At 41.8% G+C, this 22,375-nt stretch overlaps 1 protein-coding gene across 4 annotated transcripts in view; it reads left to right on the top strand.

Annotated features, from left to right (window-relative positions):
- Positions 1–21,090, top strand: part of ttll5 (tubulin tyrosine ligase-like family, member 5) — a 33,381-nt gene extending 12,291 nt beyond the window's left edge. For 3 of the 4 annotated variants that reach the window (XM_026151871.1, XM_026151872.1, XM_026151873.1), the window contains exons 13-28: positions 6,700–6,781; positions 7,123–7,184; positions 11,330–11,385; positions 11,938–11,979; positions 12,831–12,938; positions 13,064–13,155; positions 13,695–13,757; positions 14,267–14,415; positions 14,707–14,953; positions 15,874–15,991; positions 16,409–16,555; positions 16,691–16,782; positions 16,869–17,017; positions 17,295–17,858; positions 17,945–18,132; positions 20,017–21,090. In XM_026151871.1, the coding sequence (XP_026007656.1) occupies positions 6,700–6,781; positions 7,123–7,184; positions 11,330–11,385; positions 11,938–11,979; positions 12,831–12,938; positions 13,064–13,155; positions 13,695–13,757; positions 14,267–14,415; positions 14,707–14,953; positions 15,874–15,991; positions 16,409–16,555; positions 16,691–16,782; positions 16,869–17,017; positions 17,295–17,858; positions 17,945–18,132; positions 20,017–20,148 (2,291 nt within the window). In that variant the 3' untranslated portion in view covers positions 20,149–21,090. The remainder of the gene's footprint in view (positions 1–6,699; positions 6,782–7,122; positions 7,185–11,329; positions 11,386–11,937; positions 11,980–12,830; positions 12,939–13,063; positions 13,156–13,694; positions 13,758–14,266; positions 14,416–14,706; positions 14,954–15,873; positions 15,992–16,408; positions 16,556–16,690; positions 16,783–16,868; positions 17,018–17,294; positions 17,859–17,944; positions 18,133–20,016) is intronic. The other variant, XM_026151874.1, reaches the window with a different exon arrangement.
- Positions 21,091–22,375: the final 1,285 nt, after the last annotated feature.

The raw sequence follows: 22,375 nt of genomic DNA on the forward strand, positions 1-22,375 counted from the left end.
GGCCATCAGCACAAATGTGGCTCCTCAAGAATTTCTTTTGAATGAAATTTGAACTCCGGGGGGAAAGAAAATCTCTCTTTTTGCTCACGGTGCAGAAGCACTCACACATACTTAGTCATACATATTACCACACCCCTCACATTTCTCTTCAGCTTCAGATTCATTGTCCAGCAGCTCCTCCATACTATTTGTCCACTGAACCGTGCTGAAGTTGTAGACATTCATTCCTCAGTGTGGAACCTTCCTGCATGTTTGCTGCCCTCTGACTGGCTGCCGGGTCGTGGACGGCCTGTTGACTGAAGCAGGAATTTGCTTCCTCTCCTCTGTTGCCATTCAGCCTGATTTAGACTGACTGTTTTCTTGGCTAGTCTTGCCTTGCAGTGGGCTCGTGTGAACTCCATTTTGGAGCCATTACCCATGTTAGTGTTGGCACTAATTGTCTGCGCTCTTTCTTCGTGTCTGGCAGCCTTTCTGAGATTTTGGGTTTGAAAGCGAGTACGCTGGCCTAGCTTCTCTCAGCACCACTGCCTCTTTTTCACTCTCTCCCCCCCTTTTCTCTTGCTGTTTCTTCTGCCGCGTTATGTTTATAATTCGCCCTTTCATGCTCACATTCTCCTCACCTCTCAGTCGTTAGAAAAATAAAGGACTCCACAGTTGTGACAGGCCTCTTAGACGTAATAGTCCTACGATGGGCGGTTGTTTGGGCTGTACTGGATGCATATCAGCAAAATATAACCATCAGACATTCGCCTGCATAAAGATGCTATCTGCACCCTGAGCATCACTGCAAGGTTGAGAAAACACACATTAACCCAGGGTGTAAAAGGTGACCATGCAGGTATTTACTTACCAAGCCTCAACCTGGCTTTCATACATACCTGAGAGACACTGTATACAACGCGATGACATATTTTTGGAGAGAGGGGGTGAAAAACAAGAATGGATAAACAGGTTTGCTCCTGTTCTCATTCATTATTTTTGTCAGTGCTTGTATTCTGTTTTTGTGTTTTGTTTTGTTTTACCGGGCGATCGTGGCTCAAGAGTTGGGAGTTCGCCTTGTAATCGGAAGGTTGCCGGTTCGAGCCCCAGCTTGGACAGTCTCGGTCGTTGTGTCCTTGGGCAAGACACTTCACCCGTTGCCTACTGGTGGTGGTCAGAGGGCCCGGTGGCGCCAGTGTCCGGCAGCCTCGCCTCTGTCAGTGCGCCCCAGGGTGGCTGTGGCTACGATGTAGCTGCCATCACCAGTGTGTGAATGTGTGCGTGAATGGGTGGATGACTGGATATGTAAAGCGCTTTGGGGTCCTTAGGGACTAGTAAAGCGCTATATAAATACAGGCCATTTACCATTGTTTTGTTTTTTTAAATGCATTCACAAAAATGCTCCACAGATGCATGCAAACAGCACACTAGCAACTGAATCTGATCTTGCACCAACCTGTAGACGAGTAAGAATGTGTTCCTGTTTTATATTGTTTTGTTCATAGCCTGCTTTGAAACTGAACTAAAGGTGAACAAGTGGTAAGAGGTGTTTACATTAATATTGCAGAAACCCAAGTCTGCTTCATGTATACAGTAGCTGGACTGAACAATAACAATTAGGTACTGCACCTTTTGATTAGGACACATAATACTCTGGAGTCTGTTGTGAGCATGGCCATTATCGTACTTCATCCGTATCAGTTTACTGTTGAATTTAGTGCAGTTTTGTTGTCTTAGATGGCCTCAAGCAAGTTAATTACAGCATTCATAGTCTATTTACAGGATTATATTTCCAAATATAGACAGTAGACCACCCTCATCCTTTCTCTGTTGATCTGTCTCTCCCAGTGTGGTCATGTTGCTCTCTGTGTGTATGTGCATACATTATGAACACAGGAACATGTAGAAACCAGTATAAACCATGTGTTTTCCAAACATACAAGCTTAAAGCTGTCTAAGCTTCAGGCAGTCCAGTCCGATATCTTTGTGGGCTTCTTTTTCTTGTCCCTGAAATAAAAACCCACCCTAACCACCTGGGAGTCATGTTCACTCAGCCACTGTCAGCTCCTTTGCTTCTCCTCTTTCACTTATCCTTACTATATTTTCCCACTTCACAGCCACCACTATCCTCAGCCTTCTTCCTGGCATGCCTGTAATAGTAAACAGGTAAAGCGTCAGAATGCGTGGCAACAAATGCATGTGTGTTAGCTCAATGAACGTGCTGATAAAAGCAGCCATTGTTTAGAGTTTTAATACAGTCTGTTGCTTGTCTGGAAGGGAGCCATGCGAGACCATAAAGCACATTATAATCTTAATTTACTGCAAATTGTTCCCTGCCATTTTAATGTCCATTAATGGCTTTAATACAATGTTTATTGTTTTCCAATTGGATTTCTTCCCTTTGCTTGAATTGCACGGTGTGTCTAAATGCACATACTGTAACAAAATCTTTTTATAGCTCCGTAATGTCTCATGTGGGAAGAAATAAAAACAGCAGTTTTTTCGTTTTACATTGTAAGGAGTGGGTGTAAGTGTGTGTGTGTGTGAGTGTGTGTCCGTGGAGAGAAAATGCCACCCATGCAGCTCTTTACCGCTGCTGTGTGATTAATGGACAGGGTTTTTTGCTGAGAGATGCTGATTATGAGATGTTTTGACTAAGATCTGATTAGCCAAGCCAAAGGCCTATTTTATTACACACAAAACATTCCACTTACTGGTCCTATGTTTCACTGAACGTCCCTCATTAAGTGCTGAGTGTGGTTGGATCTCCCGTCTGCGAACCACTCTGCCTGTCTTACATTTGTCAGATACTCCCACACTTCACTGCGGCACAGTGTTTGTGTTCCTATGATGACAGTGCAGCTGCTGTGTAACTGAGTGTTTTCGAGAATGATTAATGGTTTTGGGTCCCACTATCACAATAACGCTATAGAGTGTTAACAGCGACTTAATTTGTTGTCCTGGGAGTGTTTTCTCGATTGTGGCTCTGAGGCGTGCCTGTTAAGCTCCTTGCGACAGCAGTGAAACAGTTCAGCGCCATTAATTTATTTCTGAATTTAATTGTCCTTGCTGTGAAAAGAACACACATGAAGGAAATACTTTATGTTGATGTTGTTATTGTGGACCAACAAGCTGCATGGGCAGGGTGGGGGAGATCATTGTTTTTGGGCATTTGTCTGTTGTGGTGAATTTTCCAGCAGCGCCCATCCAATAACAAAAAAGAAAGCACACCAAAAAAACCCCTCAAAAAACTCTTCATCATCCCTTTTCTCTGTCATATTTATTCTCTCCCTCCCTCTTTAATGGGTGTGATGTGGATGTTCGCTGCCTCTCGTCTGCTTGTCTGTGATGCTTGTTGTGGGCTCTCTGTGGGCACATTTAAAAGTGTTCCCCTGGCAGCGGTCGAGCCGCAGAACAAACGTGCCTAACAGTGAGCGCTTCGACAGGCTCACAGGGAAGGAATGGCGTCTGCTACTAATTGGGGGAAAATTTGTGACACATGGAGCCTGCATGTCGGGGGGGACGGTGAGGTGGTGTAACACCTCCTGTTTTTTTTTCTTTTGTTGTTGTTGTTTTTTCTCCCTGTTGTTGTGGTGCCACTGAAGTGAGAGCGTAAGCTAAGCCATTTTATTCCAGCGCTCTTGTCTATAAGCTTTATGATACACACACTCTCTCCCCATCTTCCTATAAAATGGATTGAATGGTATAAAGCTAGCAAGTGGAAAATAAAATGCTTTGCTAAGTGAGCACTGCTTAGCAGTGGGGGTCCCGTCCATCCGCAGAAGTTAAAGAAGGTAAAGATGGCAGTGGCAGCTTATGTTGCAGCTTTTGGCTTGTGGGCGTAAGGCAGACTTTGCTCATTTCCATCACGAAAATAGTGTTTGCACTTTCACCAATTTGGACCCTATGACACTACCATAAGTTCAGCTCTCAGTGCATGTGATATACAGTGACCCAGTGATATTGTGCTTCCCTGATGTAAAGAAATGTTCTCAAGGTGTGTCCTGAAAAAATTACATTTAACAAACTCATTCAAAGGTACAGTAAGTCATTCTTTGTTATTTAATAGAAAAAAGAATGTTGGACTCATTAATATACATAGATTAATGTGCAACTAAATCTTCTAGCAAACTGATACATTCTCATGAATGTAAAGAATTAATCCACTAAAAATATATAGGAGCAGGTGCCAGTGTGTGGATTTCAACATGTTGCCCATCATCTCGAATAAAGTGGCTGAGATGGACATCGATGTTCCGTCTAATCAAATTTTATTTATGTGGCGAGAGATCAGTCACTAGCTATTCAGGATATTCTCAACAACTTATAGTATCGCTGTCAGTAGACAGAAGTGAGCTTTACTGACTCATCGAGTTCTATCAGACCTTTTCAGCCTTCTCCAGTGTTGATCGATGTGGACACAAAGCATGTAGACAGCTGAGGTAAACAGAGGACTGACCGCCTATACTCACTACACATGAACAACAGCCAGAGTTGTTTGTCCTACAACAGCCACTATATCTGGGATTATGAATTGAAATAAGACAGGTAATGCCGCGTTCCAGATACCTCGGAACACTCCCAAGTTAGGATCTTCCAGAAAAAGCTAGGAGAAACAGGATTTGTTTTGGTTCTTGGCAAGGAAGAGTCATTTAGGTATCACTAGAAATACAGCATACTTATTTTTTGCACTTAAAAAACACATTCATGTATCGAGCCTGATCAGTTCTGTGTATGGCTTATTTAGCAGTGGAAGTATAGATTAAAAATTCACAATTTTACAAACATTTAAATTCAGCACCACCTTCTTGGATTACTAAGTTGGGGTATGTCGATTTGTTCTGATTTTTCAAGTTTCAGTCCGAGTTGAGGGGGCGTTTCACAAAAAATCTCTGAATGGGAACTTCCGACTTATTCAGCAACGCACCATAATAAAAGAGAATTCAGTATTCAGTTGACTGCAATCTGAAATCTATTAACACCTAGTGGAGAGATTTTAAACACTGTTCCTTTAATGTTGAAAATAATTTTATTTACAGCAAACAAGAACCCTATGCCACAATTTCAGTTCAACATATTTTCTCTGTTGGTCCAGAGCAGATTTGTTTCTTACAAAAACTGCATGGCTGTTGCATTTCTTTTCAACAGAAACAGTTTATTCATTCAAACACGAATGAGCAGACAGCTTTACATTGCATGCGGATAGCCTATAAATTACATACACCAAACAGACATGTTTGTATGAGTCATGTTTTCGCCATATAACGAAATCCATATAACTTTTTATAAGCATATGCTCCTATAACCCATTTGTCACTCACAGAAAGGAAATGTAACATCTGTCCTCAGATACAAAATGCATTTCATTCTAAAATGAATTGAAAGTAATAAATGGAGACCCGCATTTTTTACCAAAATGAACAAAACTTCTTGACCATTCCTGATGAATATCAAGCAGTTTTACTTGACATCTGCCTCCAGGATTTTATTTTTTGTTCCAACATCTGCAAGTTATTTAGACATGCTCCAGTGTACATACTAAACACATCTCATACAACTCATGGTTTGTTTAATGGTTAACTTCATGAGTTTTTAACTATATACAACATCACATAATTACATTTACTCATCCTTTTAAACTTGATCTGCTCTGTTTTATCAATGTGATACTGAGTGTAAAGCTGGGGCCACTGGTGGCTGTCATGCTGGCTTTTGTGTGCTTAACACTGGCATTGACCTGAGATGTTAGAACAAACAGTGCTGCTTACAGCAGCTTTGAAACCTCCAGCCACCCAGGCCTATTCTCAACATAGCCTGTTCTTTTGAAGTGCCATTAGAGGGATTTTTTCTCTGCCTCTTTGGCTGGGCTTCACGCTATCCCTGTAAAATACTGCGGTTTCCCTGCACGCTGCTGCTGGGGCCGATGGCTCGTTGGCTTATTGGGTGACACTCCCCAGAACAGTGTGAGAGCTTTCATATGGCACATAGGGCAACTCTGCCACTGTGAGCCATATATCAGTCAGTGAAACAGGAGAGAAAATTGGAGTAGAGTGGATTAATTTTTACATGGGGAACTGCCTGACCACTTTTTTATTGTGTCACTCAGTGCTCAGCTATAACTGGGGTGAAATATATACTATAATAATATATTGTCTAAGGCTTTCTAATTCCCTAGATTTTGCCACTGTAAGTCATGGTCCCAGTTTAGTATCTGAATTTATTTTCCAAGTTAAAAAGATACTAACTTATGATGGTGCTGGAACTCTTTCTGGTGACCATTAGGGCAGTGTCCTTCTAGGTAATATCTAATGAAACTATGTACATTTGACTTTAACCTTCTCAACCAAAATTATTTGCTGGACAGTTTGTTTTTGAGCCACCATCTTATGTAAGAATCTTCATGAGAGATGTGTATATATATGCTTGGTTAAAGCATTTGAGCCAGTCCCTCAGTAGCAGGCACTGGTAAATGTTTCTTTCTTGAATGATTGGGTATATAACATGTGTGTAATCAATAGCAGAAAGTCATGGGCCATGTTGCCAGATGCCACATAATGAGGTTATGACAGAACTCTGGAAGTGCTTCTGACTTTGATATCCTTCATCCTTTAACTGAGCAGATCTGGGAGATTTTTTCTTTTTTTTTTTAGTAATCCTGTTTCTGCTGACTTCTTTGTCTGCAGTAAAACCTTTTGATTCATTTTGTGTTTCCCTCTATAGAACTGTATGGTTTTGATGTGCTCATTGACTCCAACCTCAAACCCTGGTTGTTAGAGGTGAACCTTTCTCCCTCCCTAGCCTGGTGAGTGACTCAATTACTGTATTAAATTGTTGTCATTTGTTATTTCAGGAGGATCTCTTTTCCAAAACACGCAGTACTTTGCAAAAGTATTGAGACACCCCTCATTTCTTTATTATAGTTTGCTTCAAAGGAGCCAGCCTTTCTTTTATTATTTTAAAGTGCTCTTGAGCAGTAGTTCTCCATGTAAAATGTAAAGCTGTAGGTGTTTTTTTTTTAATCATCTCAAGGTTGTAAAATGTTCCTAATTTCAGTGCCATGTTGAAGGCACTCAACTGATGAGCATTTTAGTCTGACATTATATGCCAATAATGTTTTTGTTTGTGAAATCTGCTTATTTACAGTGATGCTCCCTTGGATTTAAAGATAAAGGCCAGCATGATTGCAGACATGTTTTCACTTGTGGGTGAGTGCATCCGGCAGGAATGAATGCAGCTTATATTTAATTCCACAGTTTTGCACAAGTGGGTGGACTTTATAGACAATCACTTCATTTAAAATGTGCACTTTGAGCTTGATGTAGACTTGCATAGGAAATGCTGGTGAATTAAAGTAGCCTCAGGCCCTGATACCTCACACATTGGTGTTTGACTATTAGGAAGCAAGTGCTTAGGCTTAGGCATAGATAAAAGCCCTTGTAAGAATGTGTACAGGTATTGGTGAATGGGGCTTGTAGTGAGAAAACACTTTGAGTGCTTAAATAGAAAAGCGCTATATAAGTACCAGTCCATTTACATGTCTGTATCTCCATATTATCAGCCACTAAATAAAAATCAAAGGACAAATCTTGGGAGAATATCGACATTAAAAGTTATGGGGAAAAAGTAAACATTAACAGATGTCAGGTTTAAAGCAAACAGTTGCATTGGTACATGTTAACAATGTTAAAAGGGCAATTACGGGAGCCTTTTTGGAACTTTGTAGGCATGGATCTGACTAAAGTCAAAAAGAATAGTTGTTATAATTCACAACTTGTGACAACAAAACAAGATTATTTTTTTATTGCCTTTTCATATTATCCTAATAAGGACTTATAAATAACTACACATAAAATATTAGCGAAGTCTGTTTATGTTTTATGTCTCTAAAAGAAAAAAACATATCTTTCAATGTATTGAATTTTTAAATCACCAAATATCGTATCAGTATGAATCTTAAAAATACTATAACGCTGACGTTCCACACCTACAGTAAGCCATCAATATACAAATCGCAACGCAGAATGAAGCTAGATTAACTGTTGAGTAACAAGGAGTCAGAGCCTATAAACAAATTGAACTGAAGATTTAGATGTTCTTTAAGGTTAAATTTTGCATTACTCATGCTTAAGCTCTGGATGGAAAAATACTTAGGCACAATTAAGAGATCATTCAGTGAGCATTTATTGCACAAGTATATATTTGGGGAAAAGACATTATTTTGGCGAGGCTAACATGAAACGAAAAGTGCTGCAAGTATGCTTTTTTTCTGTGCTAGTGTCACTAAAAGCCATAACTGCTAGTTGCTTCTTTTAACCAGCAGGTTTTAAGTGGAGACAGTCGACTATTGTTTAATGCTTAATGTTTTCCTGCATTCCACGAGTTGAGTTTTGCAAAGTGCCAAAAATAGCTGTATGGCTTCCTAATGGGCGCTCCACTGTTGAAAGAACAAATCGTAGCTTTCATTAATTGACATTAAATGACTTGCAGACAAAAAACGTTAACGTAAGCCTACTTTTTGTGGTCATTAAGCCTGGCCCAAGGCAGAGATCAACATTGTTTTTTAATGTTTGCTGCAGGGAAAGAGAGATACTGTGTCTTTGTTATGTTTCCTCCCTTCTTAATTATAAATTCTCATGTAGATGAAGACTTCAGATATGAAACTATAGGAGCCCACATAGTTTTAGACTTTATCCTTTTCTTTGTAGATACAAAATAAATCCGTATACGTGGGGAAAAAGATCTTGATTATTTAACTTTACTTAATACTCTTCTTTATCCTTGTTACCAGTTATATTTTACACAGAGCATACTGATTAGCAGGCGTCCATCTAAAATGGCACCGAACCATTAAGTCTATCTGTGGTCACAGCCTAATGATATTAAAGGAGTGGTGATTACGCCCATGTGAGTGAATGTGTGCACACATGTGCATGTGCGTCTTAACCCTAGGCCATACTGTGGCTTGAAACCCTCTCCACTGGCTCATTAAATGAAAGGGTAGAATCATAAATTGCCAGTTATCTTTGGACGGAGACGTTACTGCGCGTCTGGGGAAAATAAGCGGTGGCATGTAAAACATAGCACATCTATTATGTACCAAACAAACTAAGTCGCTGTTGGCTGATAACACTTGGGCTGCCTCCCAGACCTGTAAATAATGACAGCATTCCATTTGCATTAATTTTCTGCTTGCGTGTAGCTGTCAGTTCTCTGTCACCAGTGTTTGTAATAATTGCCGTGTTTAGGCAAGAGCATGGTGGGGGCCTGAAACTTACCTGACGGCTTGGATGAGGTAGAATAAATAGCCCAGAGCTCTAAGCTGTCAATAGATTTAATTCACCCAAAGTGTGAGAGCAAGATAGAACATAAATCTATTTATTTAAAAGGTCACTGTGACAACTAGTTAGCTATGAAGGAATGTGGGAATCAATAAACAAAAGATTCTAGATTTAAATCTTTTAGACAGGGTGGGAACGTCTTGCTAAGACTGGGGCTCCTCATGGTAGTACATGCCCAGAAGACCTTGCACAGGAGGCGCCCAAGGGGTGCCTGTCCGAACAGATGTCCGAACCTCCTTTCGATGTGGAGGAGTAATGGCTCTACTCTGAATCCCTCCTACAGTAAATGACTGAATTCACTAAGGTAGAGCCCATTCATCTTTAGCCAGAAGCTCATTTACACTGTTGTATCCACGGTCTTTTTCTTTTGGTCCCTTTACTGTCACGTCTCTTTCCCATCACTCGTGAACAAGATCCAAAGGTATTAAACTCCTCCATTTGGGGCAGCATCTTGTTCTTGACCTGGAGTTGGCACACCACCCTTTTCCTGCTGAGAACCGTGGATTCAGACTTGGGGTGCCAATTCACATTTCTGCCGCTTCACACTCAGCTCCAACCTACTCCAGTGCAATCTAGAGGCCACCACCTGATGAAGCCAATACAGCCACATTCTCCCAGGAGGAAAATGGAGTCCCCACCCTTGAGCACCACACCCATTATCTGCAAGAAGTGTAAATGACATTCAGTTTCCTATCCTTAACCTAAACACATGGTGGAAAGTAACTGTTTTGTCCACCAGGGAAAACCCCAGCATATAGGCAGGGACCTGGGGGGATACTAGTGCCCCTACCTGCTGCCTCTCCTCGAGGGAAACTCCAGATTGAAGCAGAGTCCCATAGATGGGTTCTAGACCCAATGTGTGTGTTCAGGTGAGCCCAATTATATCTAGTGGGTATCTTTCAACTTCACACATTAGCTCAGGCTCTTTCCCCATCAGAGAGGTGGCGTTCCATGTCCAAAGAGCTTATTTCACCAGCTAGAGATCAGACTGCCGAGGCCTCCACCCTTGAAAGTCACCCACCCACCATACATTGCACCTGAACCCTGTAGTGCCTTCTGCAGGTGGTGAACCCAAAAGAAGGTGGGCACATGTTGCCTCTTTGGGCTTTGTCCGAATGGGCCGAATGGACTAAAGTTTAGCCACCAAGCACTTCCATGCTTCCTCAAGGGTGTGGCCCCAAGGTTACTGGGGCCTCAAGGGTGTGGCCCCAGTAACCTTGTACCAGGTTTGAAAGGTTTGAAAATAATAATGTTTAATTTATAAACAAAAACAGACTGAATGCCAGTTCTTGCGATCACTATGAATCAGTCTGCACTGATGAGCAGAATTCATCTGCAGGAGACTTGGCTCAACTTGTTGCCAACTTTTTTTAAAGTAGTTATATTCCTATGTAAAAGCAAGGCAGCTGAGCATCTTTGCCAATTTGCTGTTAAATAGCTGATTTTTCCTAATTCCTCACATTTAATTACCAATTTATCCCAAACACATTGCATGCAATTGTCAACCTAACCCTGTTCAGTTGTAAAGTCATAAGGGACTAACTCTTCTAACTCATCTTGATGCACCAAAGTTTTCAACTGTCTGCGAGTAGTCACAGACCAACTCCCCATCTTCAAAGCAGGCATTTCAAAGGCAACAATATTGCAAGTTCCTTGCATATAGTCGCAGTAATTTTAGTTGTACAGTGATCTCCAACTACTGTTTTCTATAGTGTGACTGTAGCTTAAGAAACAAACCCATTCAGCATCAGGGGCCTGGGTTGCATTATGCTGCAGTGGGTCCCTATTTTGAAACACTTCTTTCTGACCTAAATGTATTTTTAAAAAATTCATGTATTTGATATAGCATGATATTGTTTAATTTATTGCCTTTCTGTCGCTCTATGCTCCACATTGGTTTCTTGCACAAACATTAAGAAGTTGATGCAATACATGAAGGTCATGGGAATGTAACATATTTAAGACCTGATGTCATAAACATGCCCCTTTATGGCTCTTCTGTATCCCTGCAGGCTTTGTGTGTCAGGACCCCCTGTCGAGACAGCCTCGCTCTGACCAAAGAACACAGGTAGTGGTGGACACCAGCACACATGCGAACACAACCGTCAAGCCAAGCATTGCACTCATTCACCCTTCCTTGTGAAACATTCCCATTCTTGTCTTCATGTCTCTGTAGTTACACTACATTCCTGCCACTGCCACTGAGCTCTTCTCTTACCCTAATGGAAAACTCACTGTAATGCAAAACAACTGCTAATGCAATTACAGTGTTTGAGTGACCTCAGTTTGTAAGTGCTACACTCTCAGTGGCTTATTGTTTTATCATTTCTAATCAAGTGACTAATGCTCTCTCTAGGCCTTGTTGCCTAATGATGCCACAACAGCTAATACACTTGGCTACCTCCACTCGACTACTGCACTAAGATCTGGCAAAGGACCTGCTGGAGGGATATTACTAAATCAGACAGATTTCTGCTCCACCTTATATTGTGTAAAAGGCCTGTTTAGACATAAAGTAACAATGTTTCATTGTTGTATGTTGATGTGGTTTGGATGTTGTCTGTATGTGCCTTGATACAGGCTCAATGCTGATGCAGTGTGTTCACCCATTTCCTCTTAGAAACTTTTTTCTGCACATCCAGCCACTACACACAGCAGAGTGGTAAGCTTTTTTTTTTGTTGACTCAGACGTATTAATCTTCCTTTGCTTTGTCCCTTTGCAATTCCCTGATGCCTGTTTCATTACCGGTAAGAAATCGCTTGCTGCTTTTTGCTTATTTGATTATGTGGCTAAAGCAATTTTTCACAGGGACAGACAGATGGCTTATATAAATCCTTAATGCTGCATTTTTAGTCAAAGCTTCGTTAGCAAAAGCACTTAACAAGCCGCAATGCGCTACTTTGCGTAATGAGTCGAAAAACTTTCTTCCCGATGCTTCAGGCACACCTAAATCAAGCCAAACACTAGCTGTTGAAGAACTTCAGGGGCCCATAGAGAACCTGTCCTATCCCTTCACTCTGATCAGGGGCAACAGTTGAGACCTTTTCTGAGGGATTAAGCCTTGTCACTTTTTGGCTGCCTTTGTATCCCCACTATCCGTGTCAGGGTAATTAAATATAATCCCCCTGCTATTCAGATGACAAATTTTATATGTGATCATGCAGGGTTGTGCCCCTCTATCTGGCCCGAGTTCCAAAACTGCATGCCAAAGTTGTCAGTCACAGCCTAGTAGTGCATGCAGCAGGGAGACAACCAGAAATGCCACTGCTTAACAAAAGCACTCTATTTCTGTGGCGAAGACAAAAGAGGAGAACGGGGTTTTGGTTATCTGTGATGTAGCTTCTACATTTTCAACTTAACATACAAATAGATTTTTGTGGATTACCCTTACGGCCTTTTGTTCATCCTGATTATGAAGCACCTGATTTGCTTTAACAAAACTGGATTGAAAAGAGGAAACATATTACACCGTTTTTATCAAAAACTGTTTGCATCGTCTCCGCTTCTTGTAGCGACAGAGGCCGACGTCAACCAACATCTCAGAAACCGAGGATCTTAAGGACAAGCGAGGAGCTAAGCATGGCCAAGGAGACAGCACTCTGAACCTAACTGTTGAGGAGGTAAGGTCTTAATAAAGATGTTGTGTAAAGTACTTTTAGTATAGGCTGTGTAACTGTATTTTTTCTGTATAAACATTGCTTCTTTTTTTTAATAGATGGTATTTTACTTTCCTTCACTAATATAGATCAGAGTGCTGCGGAGCATAAAGGAAGAGTATGAAAGACGAGGAGGTTTCATTAGGATCTTCCCCACCGCGGATACATGGGAGCTCTATGGGTAATCTGAGCCAGGAAAGAACAGACAGATCCCTTGTAGGCCGCAAGGGAAGTTTGTCTGTAATGTTACTCATTACTGATACTGTGCTCAGATAAGCAGGACATTTAGCTTAAAGCCAGACTAAGCGACTCCTGTTTGCATTTGCTAATTTAACCACCAAACTACGATATAGCTCCAGAGTCACTGGAAACTTGTTGGAGTCTATGTTCCAAAAAAAATGATCCCACAGTGACTTTATATTAAAATGCTATTAAACTCCTATTAAGAGAGGAAATCCATCATTGTGCTTAAAATTTATATTCCTATATGAGGATTAGTTGCATGATTAAACCTCCGTTAGCAGCAGGGTATTTTGTGGCATTTTTAAAAGCGTTTTATTGAGCGGTCTGGGGAGCTATTGGTGCAGTTAATACCCGTTCCTTCCACAGGATCACAGAAGTCTCATTTTTAACACATTTGCCACAAATAAAGACGCTGGAGCTCACTGGGGCCCCTGCCTTTATGATTATTGTAATTTGCTTATTATCTTCTTCTCTCAGAGGATATCTTGAGTCCAAGACATCAATGAACTTCGTGTTGGCGAACAGACTTTTCCATGGAAGGTAAGCATTTCCACTGTGGTCGGGATGGGAAATAAATCTCTCCATCAGTTTGTGGAAATGGTGGGATTGTAACGTGGCATTTGTTTGGTCTTTTGACTGGATAGGTGAGACGAACAGCTTTTCCAGCGCGCGCCTGTGTCTATGTGGCATTGTGGCATCGATTCGGGGGCAGGAAGGGAAAGATAGTCACAGATGAATTGTGCCGTTTTATTGAACCGCATTTTTGTTATTGTAGTACAACGTTCATTTAGGTTATTTGAATCTGCGCAGGCCTTCAAAATTTAACCACAGGTTTGACTGTATTGACTGGAGATTTGTCCCCTGACTAAGCTAAGATTTTCCATATTCATTAGGTAGTGAGTTCAGGGAGATGGTTGCTGCTGCAGTACCTAACTTAAAGTTGAAATTTACAGCTGTTTCTCTGCTTTATACTTGTTGATAATATCCATATAAATCATTATTCTTGTTGTTATTATCATTGCGTTGACACGTCTTGCTCTGCCTCGCAGGAATGTGAATGGGAATGTGCAGCTGCAGGTGGACGTGGTCCATGGCTGTCACGTTGTCCAGTATGAGAGGAAGCTGCTGTCTCTGGAGGCACGAAAGAGGAGACAGCGCCACCTGACTCATGGCTCTGCTGCAAGGAAGAAAAAATCGGGTAAACTCAATGTGTTCTTTCTTTTTTTTTTCCTTCAGTTTGAAATAACTTTTTTTTTTCCAAAACTAGGAAGAGTGTAGCTAAGTAGAACAACATCTCACGCTAATGCACTTTTGGTTCCAATAAATAACTCCCCTGTGTCTCGGTAAGGTTGGCCAAATATGACTCTGTATGAGTTCATTTCATTGCAGCAACAATAAAAAGCCTATTTTGAGTGCATGTGTGTATTTTATCCCAAATGCCAGTGATGCAACTGACATTTGTCTTTTCTTGCTGTGTTGCATACCTCAGGGAAGGAATCCAAGGCCTCCCTGACTGAGAACAGCAGTCAGGAGGGAGAGGAGTGTGCTCAGGAGGAGGTGAAACAAGCTCTTGAGCCAGTTTCACACAAGGCTTTGGTAGCAGAGCAAAGAAAACAAGTGGCCACACCACTGGAGCGATGCCACAGTAAGGCTCAGTCCAGCTCAGAGGCAGCCGTGCACAATGCCAGCCCTACAGTCAACCTGCTCAACATCCTTCAACAGGGCTGGGAACTCAGGTCAGTTTGCATTCTGGGCTGCTGCTCCCATTCGTCCTCATTGAGTAAGGAGTACTGTGAAGTTGCAGGTAGAAACGAGGACGAACATTTACACGTGTTGATGTTTTAATTCCTCTCACTACCTCTGACTGGCTGGGCCTCAACGAAAGTCAGTGTTATTCTTGTACGCCATTGAGTCCAGACATAATAGTTTACTTTTTAACTTTTTCTGCTTTGATGAAAACACAGTTTTAACTTAGATTGAAGCACATGGCACTTCAGTAAAAGGGGGCATGAAAAAGTGTTAAGGTTCATGATGGGTCTGCAGAAGGTCCCGCAATTTAAGTAGTTTGTGACCGTCTAGTAAATAAACGTTGGTTTATTAGCACAGGCAGTAGCTTTCCTTTTCCTGAGCTACAAGTAAACAGTCATTGTTTGAAAATGGTATAAAAGCAGATGTAAAGGGTTCAAAATTTGCTGAGGATCAAGACACTCACTTTTCTTTAAATAAAGACACGCAGATACAATATGCTTTCACCACTGTACTTAGACTCAACAAAGGCTGCAGTCTCCTGTCATTTCAAACGTGTGCCTGAAATTATAATTTCAGGAAGAATTACGATAACAAGTCTGAGTTTGTAGAAATTCCTTAGTGCTTGCCAGGACTGTGCACGAAGCTGGGAAATTATAGTATAGCATGTCTTTGTTTGTGTTTGACAGCTACAATGTTCTGGCAGTACTCTCTCCAGGTTCACCTGGGCCACGAAGACAGTTTGTCATTTTGATACTGATACAGGACAAGATACAGACAAGATGCACTGTGTTCCAACAGCATTCTGTTATCAGCTATTGTTGCATATTTCTATTTTTCATTGCTTTATATTTGCTTTGCCTTTGATGCTTTTTCCTCTCTCTTTTCTGCTTTTACCTCTCCTCTTCAGCAAAGTGCAGGCTCGTATTGCTTTCTCCTCTTACCTGCAGCGAGTCCAGCAAAGACTGTTAGCAGAAAGCAGAGACAACACCATCTCAGCTTGGCCCGACAATGGCAACGATCAAATGGTACAGCTATAGCATTTTTTTTTAACTCCTTGTAAAAAATGAAAGCAATCGAACACTCTGTAACTTTGTTTTCTCTGTATGTATGTGTGCATGTCAGTTTCCCTTATTATTCCTCTGTTACTCATCTGCACCGTGGAAATCTGCACGTGGCATTTGTAGCCACATAGAAGGAAAACGTGGACTCTGTAAAAGAGAGTCTGTTTGGAAAGTTTGCATTGTAATGGCATACATCATCATCATCATCAGCAACCTTAAAAAACCTGAGGAAAATCAGTGTAAAATCGTGCCTATCTCTGATCTTTAAATTCAAAAGTGTTTTAAAGTGAGTCAGACCCAGAGTTAAGACGACAGAGACGGCTCAATGAATCAGTGATTCGGGAAACTGATGATAAAAGTTTTTTTTCTTTGTCTTTACAGGAGCTCGTGATTCGCTTTCTGAGAAAAGCAGCCAGTAACCTTCAACAAAACATAAAGGTAGTCTTGCCCAGTCGGCAGTTACCACTCCAAGACCGCAGACGCATCCTGTCCCATCAGTTAGGGGAGTTTATCCACTGTTATAACAAGGTACCCCTTCCCAGACTGTAGAGTCATTGCAGAATTACAATTCAGAGAGGTGCTTGAAACACAAAGGACATTGAGCTGTTTATTTCCAACAGTCAAAGTACATCTGCAGTTCTGTTCTTTTCTCTATGTTCCCAGGAAACTGAACATATGGTGAAAAAACAGGAGATTAGTAAAGAGGAGCGTTGTGTTAATCCTAAAGTGTTTCAAGAGTACATCAGTGCAGCCAGGTTAGTGATTTGGCTCAACTTTTTTGAGCCAAGTTTTCTGTTACACACATTTATTTCATGTCTTTTTTTTCTTCTTGAACTAACAGTGAAAACGACCTGGAGGAAGTACTGACATTCTACACGCAGAAAAATAAATCGGCCACCGTCTTCCTAGGAACAAAAGTCAGAGGCATTAAGAAAGATGTTCGTGAAGCAAATGCCTCAAGAGATTCAGGAAACTGTGATAATTCTAAATGTGAGTTTCTTGTTTCTTTTCCCATGTATGCTTTTTGTTTTTTCTACTGTACATCTGGTTCATGTTTTAATTTTTTATCATTCAAGCATAGTAAACAGGAACTGTTTAGATTTGTGAATCTAGAACAGTGAAAGGAAAAAAGATTGAGTCATCTGGGGTGAAGAAAAGGTCAGCTTCAAATGATTAGAACTTACTGCGGGAAAACAAATGTGTGTCAGAGCTGAGGAATGAGTAACTGATGATAAAGGAGCTCTGGCTTATTTCCTCCTTTGAACAGCTTTGGCCGTGGAAGCGGATTCAGAGTTGTCGCTCCTAACAGGGAAAGTCAGCTCCGACTCAGACAATAAGGCCACTGATGGTCAGCCTTCTTTTTGTTTGCTGCCTGAAGACATACGGGCTGAAGTAAGAATGGTTAAAACCCAGCCAGAAGTCCAGTCGTCTCAACACCGCTCCAGTTTTCCTGTGACCTTGGACTGCGTGCACAATCATGTGCAGCACTGCTCTCCTGCATCCCTGCCTCTTCACTGTCCACCGCCGCCTCCACCTCCTCAGCCACCATCTTATGCACAGTCCTTGGCAAAGTCTCACCTCTGCCATTCTGAGAGTATTTCTGACCCTCCCGCATACACCTCTGCCCATGTGGTCACACAACCTCCAAGGGTCCTGTGGACGGCTGCGCCCACGGGCTCAAATGCGGCGACTACAGGGCCATCGACACAGGTGCTCAGAAGAATTCAGTCCTTTACCTCATCCATGGCTGGCTCTGCAGCGGCCTCGTCCGTTCCAAGTGCCACACACATCTATAGCCAGAAGCTCTCTAGACCCACATCTGCAGGCCAAGGTAATCTTTCCTGCACGGCGTGCTGGTGTTTCAAATCAAATTCACAAAGATGTTCTCACCTTTTCCTTTTTGTTTTTCTTTCTCAGTGATCAGGAGGAGCACTTCCAGTAAGCTCAAGTCAAACTCAGTGGGAGCTTTCAGGGAGTTGAGCACTCTGACCGCCCAGGCCCAGTCCAACCAGCAGGCCTTCATCTCAGCCCTGCAGAAACTGGCAGACAAGCAGGTTGCTCACCACTATGCCAGCTCCAGTCACATCAACCTGCTGACACAACATGTAAGTTTATTATGCTCTCAGCTTCTGCAGCTCTGTGACTCAACAGCTACAACTACTTTGAGTAAGAAACTATGTTGAGTTATTAAGCAACTGTAAACTGATCTGTGTAATGGTTCATGTAAGGAAGAAGAATCTGGCCTCTCTGCAGTAGTCCTCTCACTGTGAGGTCTTTGATATTTCTCTTTGTTGATGTGTAAACCTGGCTCAGGCCCCACGCTGATCGGCGGCATCTAACTGCTTATTCATTCAGCAGACCTGTTGGAGCCCGAGGGTCTGCACCTTCCTTCTTCAGCCTTCAGCTCGCCTGCAGTCTGCGGGCTGGGGTTGGTATGGGGGTGGGTCTAGGAACTGGAGTTTGAAGCTGGCCGGCCCAAACAGTGGTGAGCAGCGTCAGCCCCTCAGCTCTGTGTGAGGTCTCATTATCAGAAGCACCATGGGGGAGTGATTTCTGTTGATACTTAACAAGCAGCCACCTTTTTTTTCTTCTTTTTTTGTGGTAATTGATGCTTATAAATCAAGGAATGTGGCAAATTGGCACCAAGCAGGGGAGTGGCAACTTGGTTGTCTCTATCACCACCTTGTCGCATATTTCCCAAAGGTTTGCCCTTCAGCTTTGGGAGCCCATCAACCTTTCATTCTTCCTCCTGTTCCTTCACCTCCTCTTCTGCATCGCTGGATTATTTATTTATTTATTTTCAGTCAGAGATTTTTGCGATGGCACCAGACCACACAGGCGGCAGTTTTATGGCTTCCTTATGACTGTATATTATTCTGTCTATCTGAAAGGTGTTTGCTGTATTTCCTGTCGGTAGTTAATCCTCAACATGGCAGCAGCTTATTTTTCAGAGTAAAGTAGTTCAGTGTTTTGCACTTAAAGGCTTAGAGTACATTTGCTTTTTGCTTTTTTTTCCAGGACTGAGATTTGAAGTCATTAAATCACTTGCTGGACTAAATGGAGAACTTTGTAAACATGAACAACACCCTGTTGCACAGTTGACTCCGTAATTACTCACTCTCATGCTAGGGCACATATACAAAACAGAAACTGAAATTGAGTAAAGCCAGACATGCTGAACATCAATGAAGTGAATATACTCCTGGGCTGTGATATATTGATGGGCATATATGTGCATACACAGCTTGTGCCTTGAGTGAAAAGATTTCTTTTGACAGATCTATACTCCCATTTTGGTCTCTTGACATGTTATATTACATGTTCTCCAAAGGTTGTTTTAATTTCTGCAGATTATATTAAACACTTTATAAAAAAATATGACCAGTCTACCTTAATAAACCCCAATAAACCAGAGCTGTAGCTATGTAACAAAACGCCAACACTCTCTTTATTAATGCCATGCAAGGCCCAGCAGCTTCAGTTTTTTTCCCATTGGTCCTTTAGTGCACAGAAGGAAATAAAGTAAATAAAGCACCGCAGCGTTATGTTTAATTCTCCCACCAGATTTCATCGAGCATCATTCCCAGGCTAGCACAGAGCAGTACTGGGGCGCTTTTGCCACACAAGTGCTGATGTGGTTGCAAACACTGTTGGCCTGGAAAGTCATGATAGCTGATTCTGTTGAGGATGCAGGAGGGGGAGGGGACCGCTTAGATTTAGTGCTGAGCGGAGACTGGCTGCGCCATGTGCTGTGTGTACATTTCACACAGCCCCCAGATACAAAAGATGGAGGTGATTGGCGTATGAAGAAACACAATGTTCCACCTAATCTTATTCATCACTTCTCTGTATTTAGACATGGGATCACTATTAGCGAGATGTTTGTTTGTACTTATACAGAAAGTGCGGTTACAAGTACATTATGCTTGTAAAATGCAATCAAGATAAATCCTCCCTTCAAGTTTTTAAGCCTTCCTCTCTGCCCACAGTTGACCAACCTGAACCTGGCGAACAAGATGCTGAGCAGAGAGAGCTTCACACTGAACCCTAAAGCTGCTACAATCCAAGGACCAGTGAGAGCTGTTCACCCTGAAACAGATCTACCGAACAGCACTGGGTGAGTCCAAGGAAGTATAACTTACAATAATCTCCCCTTGGAATAATGGTTTGGATCCAACATGAGTTCTCAACAAAGAACTCTTAAAATCCAGATATCCAAGATGCTTTCTACTGCATTGTAAAGTCTGTATATGTACAGAATGTAAGCATAAATAAAGTCCCAGTACAGCAAAGGCCTCAAGCTAATTTAAGACGACCAGTAGATGGACAGCTGTATGGTTTCAACTTTGGGCATAAAACACTTGAGACAGCGTCAAACATGTAAGTAAAGTAACATTAACCAAAACCCTGACAGTGAAGCAGAAGAGGAGGTGAAGGAACAGGAGGAAGAACGAACGGCTGATGGGCTCCCAAAGCTGAAGGCCAAACCTTTGGTGCACAGCGACTGGAATTTCATTTTAATACGACTCTGTTCTTTAAAAGAAAAATTGGTTTAGCCACATCTGAAAATTGCATTTGTTGGATATAGATGCACTGGAAAGCACACTTTATTTACATTTACTCTTCAGAATTGGTTCACAGATGCCTCTCTGTTAGCTCGCTTTTGCATTTAGCACATATGGTGTCTCTGCTACTTTGCAAAAGCTTCAGTGCTGCTTCTGGTCAAGTTTCACCATTGTGCTCATGTGTACTATTTATTTGCTCTCCCCTGAGGCAGCAGACACAGATTAGTGCATTACAGTCTCAGTGGGGTTCACTGCCAAGGTAAACAGCGTGTCCTTCCTTTGACAGACTTAAGTTTGAGATGTGCACAGATGTTGGAGTCAGGACACACAGAATCTAAGAATGCCTGAAGCATTCAAATTAATGTTTAACTTTCATGAATATTCTTTGCTATTCTCAAGATTAATGTTTGTAAAAGCTTCAGAAAAGCTGTTCAGTGTGACTCCTTTGGCTAAACTACTGTCTTGGGGATTGTCTGCATAATCACTTTTATGCTATAATTACTATAAGTACTGTGCTTTAGTGTAGTATATACAGTAAGTATAAAGCCTGTTTGGTGAGGCTCATTACATTCTAAAGACTTTTTAAAGGCTTCTGACAATTTATTAGATTAAAGAAGTTTGTCTCTGGAAAGGGAATGAGAATTTCCAACACCCCTTTGGGCAGGCTAGTTTATCTGCAGGCAGGGAATTGGGTCTTTTGTTCCCCTTTTTAACTGTGCTCCGTGGACATAAGTAGTTGTAGAATTGGCTGCTGAGTGTCGGCGTTATGTGGAGCACGCTGGCAGCTGAAAGCGTTCTGTTGGAGCGGTGCTGGAGGCAGTGGTACAATGTCAACACCCACAAAGTCTGTCTACTCAAGGCTCTCGCCTCAGTACCCACTGAAATTCCTCCTTCTTCACCCCGGCTCACTGCGCTGAGAATAGGAGGAAGGAAAGAGAAGGAAAATGATCGCATCATCATGGCTTATGGCACCAGACCAGGATTATAAACCTATAGGCAAAGAGGGGAAACCTTAAGTGTGTCATCTTCTTCTTTTATTTGCTTATGTGTGAGTGGCAGTGTCTCAGACTGCTTGGCCCTGATTTTGGACTCTGTTTTTCCAGTCCTGCCCTTCCTTATGTATGGAGCTGTCAGGGAATTCCTGGAATGTCTGGCCTTTTCCCTTTTAAAAATGTTTTTATTCCCACAAACTAAAAAGAGACTATTAATAGCTTATATCATTTTTACAGATAGATTCACAACAGAAATCACGCTTTGAGCGATGCAGTCCTCTGACGGATCAGAGTTACAGTGTGATTTCAGACATTGCATTTGCTTTTCCATATCATGTTTAAACACTTCATTCATCAGAAAATAAACTGGCCCACGATGCTCTTGCAAAAGAGATTCTAAGATTTAAAAATGTTTGTTCAGGTTTGCCTTTCAGCTATTCACATTTCAGAATTACACTTTCACAAATCTAAAGAGAGAATATAAATTAGCGTTTTCTTTCACCGAGCCCTTGGTTAGGAATTATCTACATGAAATGTCTTTAATAAGATATTAGGATAAAATGTCTTGATTTCATCCCGACTCTGTTTCTTAAAACACAGAATTTCCTGAGCCCCCTCCCCCTACGTTCGGGCTCATGGCTTGTGCCAAACATACTGAAACTGTTAAGCGCACTGGCTCTTAAAGCAACCACAGGGGTGAAGTATGATGGGTTTCAAAGTGTAGCATGGCTCTTTGAAGTGCTGCTGCCAGGATCTGCCAGGTATGCTGCATCAGCACTCTTAGAGCTCCT

This window comes from Astatotilapia calliptera, chromosome 19, assembly GCF_900246225.1.
Source record: "Astatotilapia calliptera chromosome 19, fAstCal1.2, whole genome shotgun sequence".
Lineage (NCBI taxonomy): Eukaryota > Metazoa > Chordata > Actinopteri > Cichliformes > Cichlidae > Astatotilapia > Astatotilapia calliptera.